Source organism: Pundamilia nyererei, unplaced genomic scaffold (genome assembly GCF_000239375.1).
Source record: "Pundamilia nyererei isolate P.nyererei 1_Seehausen unplaced genomic scaffold, PunNye1.0 scaffold00005, whole genome shotgun sequence".
NCBI lineage: Eukaryota > Metazoa > Chordata > Actinopteri > Cichliformes > Cichlidae > Pundamilia > Pundamilia nyererei.
In genome coordinates, this window is record NW_005187406.1 from 1451576 (window position 1) to 1465893 (window position 14318).

Consider the following 14318-nt stretch of genomic DNA (forward strand, 5'->3'; position numbering starts at 1 on the left):
ACTGCTCATCACTGACACACAGAGCCACAATTATTACTAAAAATCTGTTTCAATACATTTTAAAAAGGACATAATTTAATGCTACCTTACTTATACAACCACACACTGGCACATGGCAAAGTCATGTCAGGACATCACAGTAATAGCTACAACTATTAACAGTTATATAATGTGATTCTGGCCACTGTGAACAACTCCTAAACAGGCTCAGGAAGAAAGACAGGACAGTTTGCCTTCTCCTTTGTTTCTGCTAAACAAGTTGGACTGCCGGTCTTTATATAAAAACAGCAATTGCATCACGAGCTGAAGTGACTGATCATGCAAAGCTGGATGCATTACATAACTGGATGAATGAACGGAGAAGGGAAGCAGCAACACAACACCCACAAAAACAGTTGTCAAACTTGTGTGAAAGCAGAAGCAAAAAGATTAGCTGTATGTTACTAAAACCAATTCTGACAAATATGGGTAAAGAATGGCTAAAAAGTGTGGTTCCATATTTGCTAAAACAGGTTGGAAAACTATTCTGTCTGACAATAAAAATCTTCAAACAGCTTAAAAAGACATTTTGAAAAAAAGCCAGGCTTTGCTCTGACCTTGGTCCTTGGGCCGGTCCACAGAGGAGGGTGTACTGTTGTACACAGCAGCTCCAGGAGTGGGGGCCAGGCAGCCTACTGGAGCCTTGAGCCTTGGAGAGTCACTGGGTACAGTGGGGCCCACTGCCCAGCTGCTGGAACAACTGCCGTCCATCCCCACGTCTCCACTGGTGAAGGAGGGTCGGTTACATCCGGCTGACTCGTGGTCAGACTTTTCTGAAGATCCGTCAACTATGGTCATTGTTCATAGCTGCATTAGGAACAAAGACACATACGTTTATGAACTGAAAACAAAACAAAAAAAACAAAGTCGTTGCTAGGTTTGAATTTTCTCATTGTTATTTTGGAAAAGGGGAAAGAAAACTTAAATACTACATCAATCCTACACTAGTTAGGTAGCAGTACAGTGAGTTTGGACAACAACTACTAAATACAAAAGCCACATTAACAGATTATACCCAATTTCGCTGTGCAAGAAACTGCACAATGATAATAAAAAGCTCTAAGTCTCTTATAGCTTATAGTTAAGTAAGGCTATATTAAACACTGCCCTCATACCATCGCCTAAACTTTCAGCAAACAAGTATCAGAAATTGTGTTAGATTGGATGATTTGTTTACATTCACAAACAGACTAGCATAAGTGAGCGCCAAATATTTGTTTTTGACCCTTTGCTTTTATTTGAATCATCTTGTCAGATTCCTTTTAAATAACAAACACCAGGAGACAAGAGTTACTTTCGACATCTAATTTAACTCTGTCCAACTAACAAACTTAAAATATCGACAAAAATTAGTGTTTAGAAAACTCAAGAGGGGAAATGCCAGATAACCCACTCGACCGAGGAAATTTCCAAGTCGGAAGCACGTTTACAACAGAAGCAGCTGTTCCCTCCCACCTGCTCTTACAGAGTGGCTCACATTGGCTAAATGACGGCTGCTAGGCCTTTAACACGCAGCGTCGCAAAACCTCAAGAAAACACACAAAAAACCCTGAGCACATCAGACGGAGAGCAAGTTGAGAGCTTACCAGTCTTGTCGAATTCCGAGATGTAATGACGCGCACTTAAAGAAGATGCAAAAACCATCGAAACGCCGAACGCAACGTAGCTATCGAACTGTGCTAGCATTTTGTGCGGCTAGCTAGCTTGCCTACTTGCTAGCTAGCACAAGACTATGGACGCTGGCTGACATGGCGCAGAGAAGCGTAGTTACGGACCAGCAAGCTGACGGGTAGTTTCCTGGCTGTGCGGTGACATTTATTTTATTTAAAAATGTGTGGCCTGGGCAACGGGGCGTCTAGCTAGAGGAGAAAGGAGGGGCTCGACGCCGGCGCTTGTGTATGATCACTGCGCTGCTCTCTCCGACACGACATAGAGAACCGGTGTAAGCTTACTACAACAAATCTCAGCGGCTCACGCCTACCAAAATATTACGGGCGCACAGTTAAAGTGGCACTTGATCGTAAAGGCAATACAACACTCACCTGTAACCTGTTATGATCGCGTTAGTAGAGGTTGTAAATCCATTCCTTATTTCTAGCGGGTGTCCGGCGGTGAACAATGACGTAGCTAATTGCCCCACGGGTACATCCGGGTACCTGGGATGAAACAAGGCCTCTGATAGGTTCCTAAAATCGTCAAACGTTCCTAGTGAATATCCGGCGCATGTACATACCTCTAAACTTTGTGTACATGGTGTACCACCCCACAGTATGAGCTCTATAGCTTTATCGTGATTATAGAAGTGGTCCAGATTTAATTATTTTACTAAAACAAAACAAAAACTATGTAGAAATGCTATTTTCCCTATATTATTGGGTGCTCCCAGCATTTTAACGTTTGAAAGCTATTGAAACACAACAGAGCGCACCCCCTGTATCTCATTTTAAACAAATCTCAAACATATATGCAGGAAATATAGAAACCCCTCATCATGTAAATACAATAAGTGCCTATGTTTTCAGAAAAAAGAAAGAATGACAGGACTTATTGTGTCAAACAGTAAAGACTGCACCTTGAACTCTCAGGATAAACTATTCTGCTGCTCAGTTCTGCTTAAACATCGACTTGTCAAACTCATAATATAAATCATAGATTTTAAAGAAATACCTCAAATGATTTTAAGTGACACGGTGCTTTGCAGAAACTCTGCCGAATATATTAGAAATAATTTTTATTAAACTGCTCAATGAAGAAAAGTATTTGCAATCCAGATGCATGAGACACACTTAAATATTCAAACATACAAACACACTAATTTGCACTAAGCTAGCAACTTTTTTTTTTTTCCTCAAAGGCTCAGGTGTTTTCCAGCTAGGAGAAATTAACTGTGAGTTGTGAAGTCTGGAGCTGAGTGATCCGTCTCCTCAGCTGCATGATCTCTTCTTCCTGCTCTTCAACCCTCCTCTGCAAACCGTGGATCACCTGAGGGTGAGGAATATTCTTAAAACTGGATTGGAATTATTATGAAAACAAAAACCTCAAAAACTTCAAACAGTAAAACATAATCCACTCTTTACATGAGTAACTTTTATTTACTTTGTTTCCTTAAGTAAAGAAAGAAATAGTCTTTTAATTACACCATACCTTGTCTTTACTGCAGAAGAGTTCACTCTGTAGAAGCTGGCTGGCTGTGGGACGAACACTGGGTTCTTTATCTGTGAGATTCATGATGTATTTTGTCAGAACTGGCCATCTGTGGCAGAACGAGTCAGGGATTTTCCCTTCCCTCAGGTCCCCAAGTGTCCGGACCCGCTCCATTTCGGTACCAAAAGGCTGGAATAGCTCGAGAGCCAGCACTCCGATGCTGTACATGTCAGACTGAGTGAGCAGCAAATGAAGATTCATGTTCAGCACAGTTGTTAAAAGACAACAGAAAAAAATAATTAATTCTAATAAAATGTTACCATTTCTAATCATAAATTGCTAACACTTCAGAATGATTTTTACATGAAAAGAAAACATGAATTATTAATAAGTAAGGCAGTCCATTACCTTTGAATTATAATTGGAGCCCTTCAGTTGTTCTGGTGCAGCATACACAAATGTGCCAACACCTGAAGTATGGCTGCAATCTTGAAAACACCAGAAATGTCATTAAATAGCAAACGCTGCCATCTACTGGTGGTTCTGAAACATGCCATGTTATGTGGGTAAACTCTTACCGCTGTAAGGAGAAGTGTTGCTTTTGAGTCCATCCGCTATGATGTCCCTGCAGGCCAAACCAAAGTCCCCAATCCGAACATGACAATCATGGCCGTGAAGAAAAATGTTCCTTGGCTGTGGGGAGAAAAAAAAAAGGTTATAATTAAGTTCCATATGTCACTAAGGACACAGATTCTTTTATGTGAAATCTGCAATACAATAAAGACAAAAACTAAACATTCTTATGATTTGAGAGAAGCTAACTTTACATAAAATGTGCAATATTTTTTCTTAAATTTTTTTCCACATAAAGGCTCTGATGGGAAAATACATTGAATAATTAATCCAGTCTGTCCCAGTGAACAAAAAGAATATATAAATAAGCAATTAAATGCAATAGAAAGCATATTTTTAATAATGGGACTATTTATACTGTATTTTGTTTTTTCCATTACTTTTCAATTGTATTCATTTTTTTATTTACGTTATTTGTAGTGACTTCACCTACATTTTCTCCCCATTTATTTCCCTGAACTTACTGATTTATGAGATTGCTAGACAACTGGGGCACTTGCTCAGTCTAGCTAAAGATAACTTAAAATGGAAAAATAAAATGAGAAAGTAAAAATATGAAAATAAAATTGAAGGTAACCAAACATGGTCAATTGTTTTTCAATTTCATCCCCCCACAGTCATCAAGATTTAACTTTAAGTACAGGTAAATAAAAGGTAACTATGTGATGCAAACACAGTTAGTTGCAGGAACGGATGCAGCAAGCCCCCAAAATTGGCCCCGAGTGCAGCAACAAGTTATCAGTTCAGACAGGAAGGCTGCACATCAAAGTTAGAAAAACACCAACCACAGAAAACAGAAGTAGCTTTCGACTTCCCTTCCGTAAAGTATTGCTTCCTGATGTCTTTCTATGAAAAACATCAGTGAATTTGCAGCACTTGACCATGCTGGAGGAGCACAAGGAGTGTTTGGATAAGAGAGGTAGCATTAGCAAAATTCACAGCAATGAATATTACACAGCAGTCATGGAAGAGGACTTGCAACGCATTGAAGACTTGATTGAGAAACATGGGAGCAATTTCCTCATTGAGCCACAAGGCAAAGTATATAAAGAAGCCTTCTGCAAGGTAAATGCAACAATGCTACCATCTTATAAAATACTGCAAGGATCTTTTTATGCTTGCAAGCAAGTCTCACTTCACAGAAACAAAGAAAGAAAACAACTTTGATAGCAAATAAATGTCAACTGTATATAGGCAAACAAGAAACTTAAATTTATGATTATTCCATTTCTTCTTCACTCGTTTTTCCCGGTAGGGCTTTGCTATTCTTCCCCTTCACCTGGCTGCCTCTTACAGAAAAATCCAAAGCATGCAGAGTCTTCTGTCTGCAGGAGCAGACACTGAATTGAGGTATGGATGTAAGCACTAAAACCTGACATCTAACTCAGGTAGAATCAACTAATACTTCCTGAAGCATTTGATCATCATACAATTATTTTATAGGGGGTTGAGAACAAGAAAAATAATGTACTTTCTGTTAAAAGTCTTCTGTTCTCCATGTCTTCACCTTTACCTCTGTCACAGAGATATGCTTGGTCGAACCCCGCTGCACTTGGTGATAATTGGTTGGCCAAGCATCCTGAATACGTCCCAAAAACCAGATTCCAAGTTCCAGACTAAAGTGATCGGTGTGTGTACAAAGGCAGAGGCCTGTTTAAGGCTCCTCTGTGACCATGGTGTAAACATCAATGCTAAGGTGAGTTTTCCATGTAGGCAAATAGATGTCTAGCTGCTTCTTACAATCTCCTAACTTTGATGTTCAACATGCAAAAGGGCTACCAACAACGTCAAAGTCAGCATACTGTAATAAGCCTGTGGAAGTAAATTCTGCTTTAAGATAAATACTGGTTAAATTGTGGTTCATCTGTAGGTGGAGAGAAAAGACCACCAGACAGCTCTTCACATATCAGTACGCTACAGAGCACTATCTGCTGTCCAAATACTGGCGTGCTATGGTGCCGATGTTAATGCTGTGGATGGCAGTGGGATGGCACCTCTGCATATGGCTGCTGGGATACTGCATAAGAATATTATTGCCAGTCTGCTCAGGCATGGCGCAAATGTTAACATGGTTTGTATTGTTTGAGAATTTGATATTCAGTATTATGTTTGTTTGTTTGTTTTTTTAATCAACTGTGCTTTATGGATAATAAGACATAGGAAAAGTTAATTATAACTGTCAACACCAATTTATCATTAATTAAATATTTACTTACAATCTTAATTACATACTCACTCAATTATATATGCTGTGGTTATAAAAAGCCCCTTCCCATCCAAAAGCATGGATCAAGTTTGTAAAGATGCACAATGGCAGCATGTGATTCAGTTTTCCTTTAACCTTTCTGCTCTCAACACTGTTGAAATATCTTGTGTCCTTCAACAAGTCTGTATTATTCTTTTTAATAGGGAGTGCAGCACACTGGGAACACCCCTCTACACCTCGCTGCTGTGGCAATGGCTACAAAGACCACTAAAACCCCAGAAGACGCCATTAGCAGCATCACTGAGCTGCTCGAACAAGGCGCGGAGCCCAATGCAGTGAACAACGCTGGCATGACACCTTTACACGAGGCATGTAGCATGGGAAACGAGGAGCTCGTAGACCTGCTGCTGAGCTACGGAGCTAGCATGTATAAGCTAAGCGAAGCAGGGGAGAACTGTCTGTACCTTTTCCTGAACAACATGCCTAATGTGAGAAATGTTTCTCTGCTAGTGAAGCTCCTCAGCCTGACCTCACCGCTTACTGTCTACAACCAAAAAGGCCACCTGCCCTTAACCTTAACAAAACCATGTTTCTTTAAACAGAGAGACTACCTCATGAACCTAACTCGACAGACAAGGAGACTTCAGGATATTTGTAAGAGTGACATTTATCTAACACACGTCAGAGGCAAGAAAGAAGAAACGAGGAAAATCCTTCCTGACAAGCTGTACAAATTTATCTTCAACCATTGGGAGAATGTACACAACATCTCCTTTGTGACAGACAGTGAACAGGAATATGTAAAATAATAATTTCATATTACTCCAACCTGACACCAGTTCAAACTGTTCAAACTCCACCTGACTTTAAACTTTTGCATCAAACCGCTGACTAACCTTAAAGTAACAGAGGTGTGGATGAAAGAAAGAAAAGAGAAATCATACCTTCAGGTCCCTGTGCATGATTCCATTGGAGTGAATGTACTCCACACCTTCAAGTATGTGTCTTAGCAGTCTGAGCGTGTGTTCAGTATCAATACAGGCATAAGGACCTGAAAACAGAAAATACATCTATTTATTCCCCTCCCCCAAAAAGATTTTCTATCTCAGAATACCCCTAAAAATATTATCTGCATATATTATAAGCAACATGAAGCTCTGGGCTGTAAGTAATCTGAAATAAACATGGATGTATAACTGAGAAATTACATCTTGAGATTTGTTCCTCTTTGGGCTTGGCGTTCCTCTCAGAGATCCAGTCTTTTAGGGAGCGCTCACATAGTTGCATCTGGATATAAAGCATCAGGTGGAAGTGCACCTGCAGATATGCCATAACAGAAAAGTTACATCCTCTGCTTTTCTTTTTTTGCAATAAAGAAAAAGAAAAAACTCTTATTGCTCATTTCCACCTTCATGTCTATTATTTATTATAATTTATGGGCTTTACTAGCGTTGCTTTGCAAGCCTATATAAAATTATCTTAAACTAGGTATACCCTTTCAGTTTATTCTCTGATTGGAATGCACTGTTCGAGAGCAGTGTGCTGGAGATGATCATATTACTGATATTCAATCTCACTGACATCTGTGTGAAAACTGTGAAAAATTATAAAAATAAAATAATTATAAATATTATAATTTAGATCAGTCTGAAGCCTGAACTTATGACTTCTACATATACTTACCTCAGTATCTGAAATTAGTTTAATTAGCTTTTTTAAATCCAAGAAAGTTTGGGTTTTTTTGTTGTTTTTTTTTTAAATCACCTACCTCTTTAGAAGGCCTCGTTGGACGCTTCTCAGTCCACTGATGACACTCCTTGTCAATGCAGGAGTTGTTGTTTAGTTCCATGCTACTCCTACTGGACTCCTCATCCAAAACTGCTGAAGCATCCCAACCCATGGCAGGACACTTGGAGGCCTTAATGGGACCTTGCTGTCCCAGAAAAACGCAAGGGACATAGTTCTCTGGGATGCGACGCATCGTCTTGGGACACACCATCTGTCCCTCCTGGGTGGGAACTAAGGCTTTTATAGGCTGCGTGTCTCTCTGAGGTACTTTGGCACTTGAAGCAGTCTCTGCGGGTGTTTGACTGTGGCTCTGAAAAACTATAGAGGAACTGCTGCTGTTCTTCTCCCCACTTTCATCAAGGCTGTAAATGAAAGAGTCGAGACAGACTTAGTGCAAGTTCACAAACTAATTACTAGTGCTGCCTGTACATGCCTCGAGATATCTAGTCATTCACTAGTCACACAGACTTTATGCCAAGACCTGCAATAAATAGCCCACCTTTAATGGTATTTCTACACATAATCAAGAATAATGTTATTTGTGCTCTGAATTGAAGTCAGCAATTCATCCAAAGTGTTCCACTTCAAGGTAATTTTACAAAAGCAGGAGAAAATTATTAGTTTTGTCAAAATTTTCCCAAATGCTTTTAAACACAACAAGTCAGAAACCAAGTACATAAAGAAATCAACATAGGGTTTCTATGATAAACATACATAATGTATGTGTTCCCAAGAAAACCATTTACAAAAATCCAGATTTCTTTCAGAAAAAAAGAAAAAGAAAACAACATTATCAGACTCCTGAAAAACTGACCTTTTTATTGAGCCATAGCACAAATCATTGCTGTGCAATGATGTAACTCTGTAATACTCAAAGCTTGTAAAATCAAGTTAAATCTAAGGGTTATCTTCTAATTTACACAGTTAAAACTTCAGCAAGAGTTTTAGCTGTCACATGAGAAAGCATTATGCCAAAGACAAATAAAATCAGTTTAGACTTGAGAAAAGAATTGTTGATGCTTACCAATAAGGAGATGGCTATACAAAATTATCACAGCATTTTCAAGCATCAAGAACTGGAGTGAAAAGCATCACCAAGAAATATAAGGAGAGCCACACAGTAAAGAACGAGCCTGGTAGAGGTAGAAAGTGAAAGATCTCAAAGACTGTGGAAAGAAAACTAGAGGGAGACGTGTCTAAAGACCCCAAAACAACTGCCAAGACACCAATGAATGACTAAGCCATGTCGGGAATGGTAGACTTCAAGAAGTAATCCAATAGAGCCATACACAGGAATGGACTGTGAGGTTGCAGCCCAAGAAAAACTCAACTTCTGCATTAGAGACACCTTCAAGTCAGACTGAAGTATGCTAAGGACAACCTCAGAGATGCTGATTATGTTTCAAGAAAGAAGGGAGAGGCACACATTATAAAGAACACAATCCCCACAGAGAGAGACACCATGGTGGGACAATTTCTCTGTTTAACACCACTTGTGAAATAATGAAAAAAATGACATTTTCCCAGGGAGTTTAATAATGTCGTTCATAATTTGTATAGCCTATACTTGTAAAACATTTACATAGGCCACAAATGGAGTTATTTACTCGCACACAAAACAATGCTACTGAACTGCCTTAAATATCTGGTTTGTAATCCAGTCTTTTCTTCTGTTACCTATGCTACTATGTAACACATTGGCAAGATGCCTACTTGGTAGCTACTTTAAGCACCTGAGTCAACTAAATCCAGATGGCAACGTTCCAACAAGAGGAGGAAAGTGTGACAGTAATATGGTTAACATTATGTTTGCTTCTCTCCCATATGCCTTTGTTCACACTACCGGTAACAAAATTTTAGTCAAGCAATATTCCCAATAAATCTGTTCTCATTTATACAGGTAGATTTTTCTGTTTCTGTTCACAGACAACATAAAAATGAAACAGTCAAACAAACTCGGCTCACTGAGACAAATTTAAACCAGAAGCCATGTTCCAAATCATGTGCCAATTTGCTGCTCATAACTAAAACCCTTAATATAACAGTAATGTGGTCTGAAAAAATAACTATTAATATAATCAGCTAAAGATTACTACATAAGTGCTGTTTTTTGTTTTGTTAGGTTTTTTAAAATTGTATAAAAACTGCACAGAGGGGACATTAGAAGCAAGAGGAAACCTTTCTGCTTATTTTAAATTGTTGTCTTTTTAGTAACCACTGACAAAAAGTTACTTTTGGCTAGTCCCTAAAGGGTTACAATGGGTAGCTCAGCATCTAATTTAGCACACCCGCCCATGGCATTTGTGTCTCCTCCTAGGATTAAAACCAGGAATCCTTTGTTGTTAGGAAAACGTTAAACCGTTATACTGTGGAAATATCGTGTCAACTGACCAGTCGGAACACATTAGGGATTGAGGAAGGGAGCAAACAAACAGCATTGCACACATAAGGTGAGAAGTAATGCTGTATCTGTGTACCATCTGAAGATTAACGCCTGCAAATCTATTCTAGCACACCCTCGAAATGAAAATTTGAGCCCATAAATGAGAATAATAGTAACACTGTAATTATCAACAACCTAATAAATCACAAAGCCAAAACGGATAATAATCACACTGCCTACCTGTCTTGTCGTCCAGCAGATTCTAGTGCAGGCAAGTTTGACTCAGGATCTGTAACAAAGACAGTTTACACACAAAGTCTCCATCAGCGGTCCCATCATGCATTTCTTCCAAGCAAACATGTGCAGGACAGAGTTGAAATACTCACATGCTGCAGGCTGGACATGTTCCATCCACGCGGTGTGATAGCCCACAACATTTACATGCTGCAAGCTGGACAACATTTTGACCTCCCTAAGGACCTACAGCAAGTAAAACAAGTTAAAGCGGGTACTTCATATCTCTGTATTTAAGTTACATAAGTGTTCTAATGAGCACAGCTCAGAAGGCTTACCTTCATACAGTCTTCCTTTGAAACTTTTTTGATGAGAATTTTCTTCATCGCATAATACTGTCCATCCAATTTGTTCATAACCTATCAACGATAACACAATGATTTAACTCAAATCCAGTTTTAGAACAGAATAGACCTTTCTTGTCATTGTACATGTACAATGAAATTGTGAGGAAAAATTAAAAGTTTAGAAGAGTTTCTTAAAGAATGTCACAAAAATTATATATACCTTAAATACGTTTCCATATGATCCTTTCCCAAGTCTACAGATTTCTTCGAACTCACTGAGATATCGTGATGTCTGCGCTTGAAACAGTCCCTCCTTAGGTCTGCTTAAGGCACAAACAGGCTTCCTTAAAAATGTACTGAAATATGCTTTTGAACACATGCATCAGAAAAAAATCCAAATACAATTTACCTTAGAGAAGGATTGTGTGCGATTGTTCCGAGGCCCTGCAAACCAAGACGAGGATAATCACAATGATCACTCTTTGACACAGCAGGCAGCAAAGAAGGTTTATCAAAGTACAGAATTTGCTCAAAAATGTTGATTAAAACTAACATACTGACTCCAAGCACGCAGTGTAGGTGCTGGCAACAGATCCACTTACCTGAGGGTAGAGTGAGGAGCTGGCAGCATTAAGCAGCTCAGTGAAGGCCCGGTTATGCTGGAGTCTGACGGTGCTGAATTCATCACTTATTGCCAGAGGTGAAAGGAGATTCATGGCAGCTAAACGCTGACCTATGACTGTGAGAGGAGCAATAAAATACTTAAACCTATGCGACACATGAACCAAATGCTAAACATGAACTGTATTTGGATTTCTCTTCTAACTAAATGTCAGTTCTTAGTATAGGATCTCAATGGCTACCTTTAAACAGCATGCGTGAACGAGCTGGATTGCTCTCGTAAACAAAGCACAGGTGCTCGAGCAAAGACCCGAGGAGAAGGTGGTTGGGGATGGCTGAGGCAAACTCTTGGATTGACGGATAATGCCTACCAGCCATCAACACCTCACGGTTATCGTCTGTGTCTGAAGCTAAACATAGGACAAAAAGAAAGAAAAACACTGAAAATGAGATCAAATAAGCACTTGTGAAAGCAGCTGACTGTTCTGTAAAGTTCACAGAGTAGATTTCTGACACAGCTGTCTTACCTTCTTCAATAACTTTTGCTATAATTTCTACAATGTTTCTTTCTCCTATATCCATTCTTCTGTGTGAAAACCCTTTCGGTGCAATATTAAGGCCTCAGAGCTACACTAATGATTCAACTTCAAGAAAAAATTTGCTCATCTTGTTTATGCATAAGGGGGTGTGCACAACAGTAACGCTTATCTGCCATATCCAGTGGACACAGGCCCCCCTCCACCTATCGCACAAAATGACTGAGCTTAGGAGAAGATGTCCATGTAGGGGTCTTTGCATGGTCTCCGTCGTCACTCTCATTTTATAATATTGCAGAATTCGTACACAGGGAGGGCCTGACGTGTGAAGCAAACATTAACCAGGTGTATTTTAAATCCTGTTTATGTAAAGGAGGAAGGTCAGGCTAGACCTGCCTCTTTGTGACTCACTTTATTTGAAGGCTCTATGGAGTAAATTCACATGTAAAGACTATTATTTCTCTCTGTGACACTAAGAACTAAAGGGATAGGCCATGCATAAATAGGTATGGTTGCTTTAATTCAGTCATGCATTTCAGCCGCACATACCTCAAAACCCAAAACATAAATGAGACCTCAAACACACAAATATATACGAGTGTATTTCAAAGGGTTTGGAGCCTTTCTGGTGGGGGGACAAGCACCCCTAATTTTCATCACCAAATTCTCTAAATAGCATCACAAACCTTAGCTGATGTAGGCTAGAGCGCTAAAGATTATTAGCTGTCCATAAGTCTACTGCCATATCGCTTTATGCCAGCCAAGGAGCCAGTGTAGTTTATTTTATTCCCATTCTGCTTGAATTGGGCTTCATTATTTGTTTACAGCACAACAGCACTCCAGAGCAAGCCAGAAGGATGTTAGCTATCAACGGGCAGTGGAAGCCTATATTCAATTAGAATACTATCATAAAACGATGTAAATCCTGCTTTTGTTGTTGTTGTTGTACATTCTGTTTCACTGTCACATTTACATTTTGGTGACGGCACAAAGCCTGAGAGAGGAGGATAGAGGGGGTGAGAAGGAGAGAGTGCAGGATGAAGACAGCAAAAGTAGAGAAAGCTTACATGCAATCAAAATCAGCAAAAGTTATAAAGCTAAGGTAGCTTCTTCTTTTGGCCACATTCACTGAAGTTTATTTCAAATCCTAAATCTAACACAATCACTGAGGTAAATGGTAGCATTTAACAGAATTCATTTCACTCTAAACATGCCTTAGACAGGACAGCTGCCACTATGCTTAAATATAAGTGGATCTGGCTGGGTACCAGCTATCCACAATAAAGGGAGTGTTTGTATTATTTTTTTAATGTCTGTACTAATTCATGCTACTTTGATTGCTTCAAGTAAAAGGAAACTCAAACAATGGATACTACAATACGTCATCCAACTAATGAGATTGCTTTTTAAGTTAACATTTTAATGCATACCCAGCTCAAATGGGTTTTGCAAAGGTGAAAAGATTGAATATGCTTGCAAGCACCATATTCAATTAATACTTATTGGAGGGTACTGTGCACGATATCATGACTGGAGGCTGAGGCTGAAGACTAAAGCTGATCCTTAAAATTGTTCATGCAGTTAAAATAAACGGTCTCTCAGAGGATGGCTTGTCACACGGACTCTTAACTTCTTAGCTACGCCCCTGCTATATTACGTAAGTAAAAATGCAGGTGTGGACTTTCGACAACTCCAAAACTCACATTTCACTCAATCAATGTGGACAACCGTCACGGACGTTTGGCTGACACCGGTGTAAACAAAACCTTTGAGTTCAGCAGTTGTAAAACACAGCAACGAAAATCTGCTTACTGTCAAACAGGACTTCGTCGTCCTCTTCAGTCGCCAAGTTTAGCAGGCTAACGATACTGTCTGCCTCCTGCCTCCAGCTGGGTTTACGGTTATGCCGAAGCAAAAGGCCGCTGCTGCCAGAACATTCCTCCGACTGCACGAGTCCGTTGTCGGACGGTGAGCTGTACATTTTAGTACGGGAAATAACGATGACATGGCAAAATAAAACGCTTAATTCACCACGCTGCCCGATAAAAAATAAAAATAAAAAAGCTGTCCCATGTCTGCAATGAGATGAGTCAAACTCTACGTTAAATCCCAGTTTGTGAAAATGTACAACGGCAGAAAAGTCCGAAAAGCTGTATGAAAAATGCCATAAGGTTCACCATGTCAATGGACAGCCATGTTTTGCGTTCCCCAGCCTTACAGGGACCGTCTGACAATATGCGTATTAAGCCAAAAGGTTAACATATCGTTAGCTTCATAGCATAAGTGCCTAAGTCATTTTTTTGTGATGACATAGGCAGACGGACAGGATGATGCAGCAAAAATGACTTAGGCACTTATGCTATGAAGCTAACGATATTTATTCTATT

General features: G+C 39.5%; 2 protein-coding genes and 1 long non-coding RNA gene across 6 annotated transcripts; 1 reads left to right on the forward strand and 2 right to left on the reverse strand.

Annotated features, from left to right (window-relative positions):
• LOC106456378 (uncharacterized) lies at positions 1-2073 on the reverse strand. Its single transcript, XR_001290520.1, has 3 exons — positions 1626-2073; positions 597-846; positions 1-11 (listed from the first exon to the last, which is right to left on the reverse strand). It is a non-coding gene; the product is annotated as an uncharacterized LOC106456378 (long non-coding RNA).
• Positions 2074-2755: 682 nt separating this feature from the next.
• eif2ak1 (eukaryotic translation initiation factor 2-alpha kinase 1) lies at positions 2756-14205 on the reverse strand. 3 transcript variants are annotated; one of them, XM_005721686.1, is made up of 15 exons: positions 13744-14205; positions 11638-11805; positions 11377-11513; positions 11184-11218; positions 10995-11094; positions 10766-10846; positions 10580-10673; positions 10434-10482; positions 7791-8172; positions 7231-7339; positions 6967-7073; positions 3762-3876; positions 3592-3671; positions 3184-3417; positions 2756-3021 (listed from the first exon to the last, which is right to left on the reverse strand). In XM_005721686.1, the coding sequence occupies exons 1-15, from the start codon at positions 13910-13912 to the stop codon at positions 2911-2913; spliced, it is 1971 nt and encodes a 656-aa protein (XP_005721743.1). In that variant the 5' UTR covers positions 13913-14205; the 3' UTR covers positions 2756-2910. The 3 variants fall into 3 exon arrangements, with proteins under 3 accessions (XP_005721743.1, XP_005721742.1, XP_013769197.1); XM_005721685.1 differs by having other exon boundaries at positions 10995-11097; XM_013913743.1 differs by lacking the exon at positions 13744-14205 and adding an exon at positions 11923-12048 and having other exon boundaries at positions 10995-11097.
• LOC102207088 (ankyrin repeat domain-containing protein 61) lies at positions 4188-6960 on the forward strand. 2 transcript variants are annotated; one of them, XM_005721684.1, is made up of 6 exons: positions 4188-4881; positions 5072-5166; positions 5341-5512; positions 5687-5887; positions 6226-6510; positions 6625-6960. In XM_005721684.1, exons 1-6 carry the CDS (start codon positions 4699-4701, stop codon positions 6829-6831), a joined length of 1143 nt encoding a protein of 380 aa, XP_005721741.1. In that variant the 5' UTR covers positions 4188-4698; the 3' UTR covers positions 6832-6960. The 2 variants fall into 2 exon arrangements, with proteins under 2 accessions (XP_005721741.1, XP_005721740.1); XM_005721683.1 differs by having other exon boundaries at positions 6226-6960.
• Positions 14206-14318: the final 113 nt, after the last annotated feature.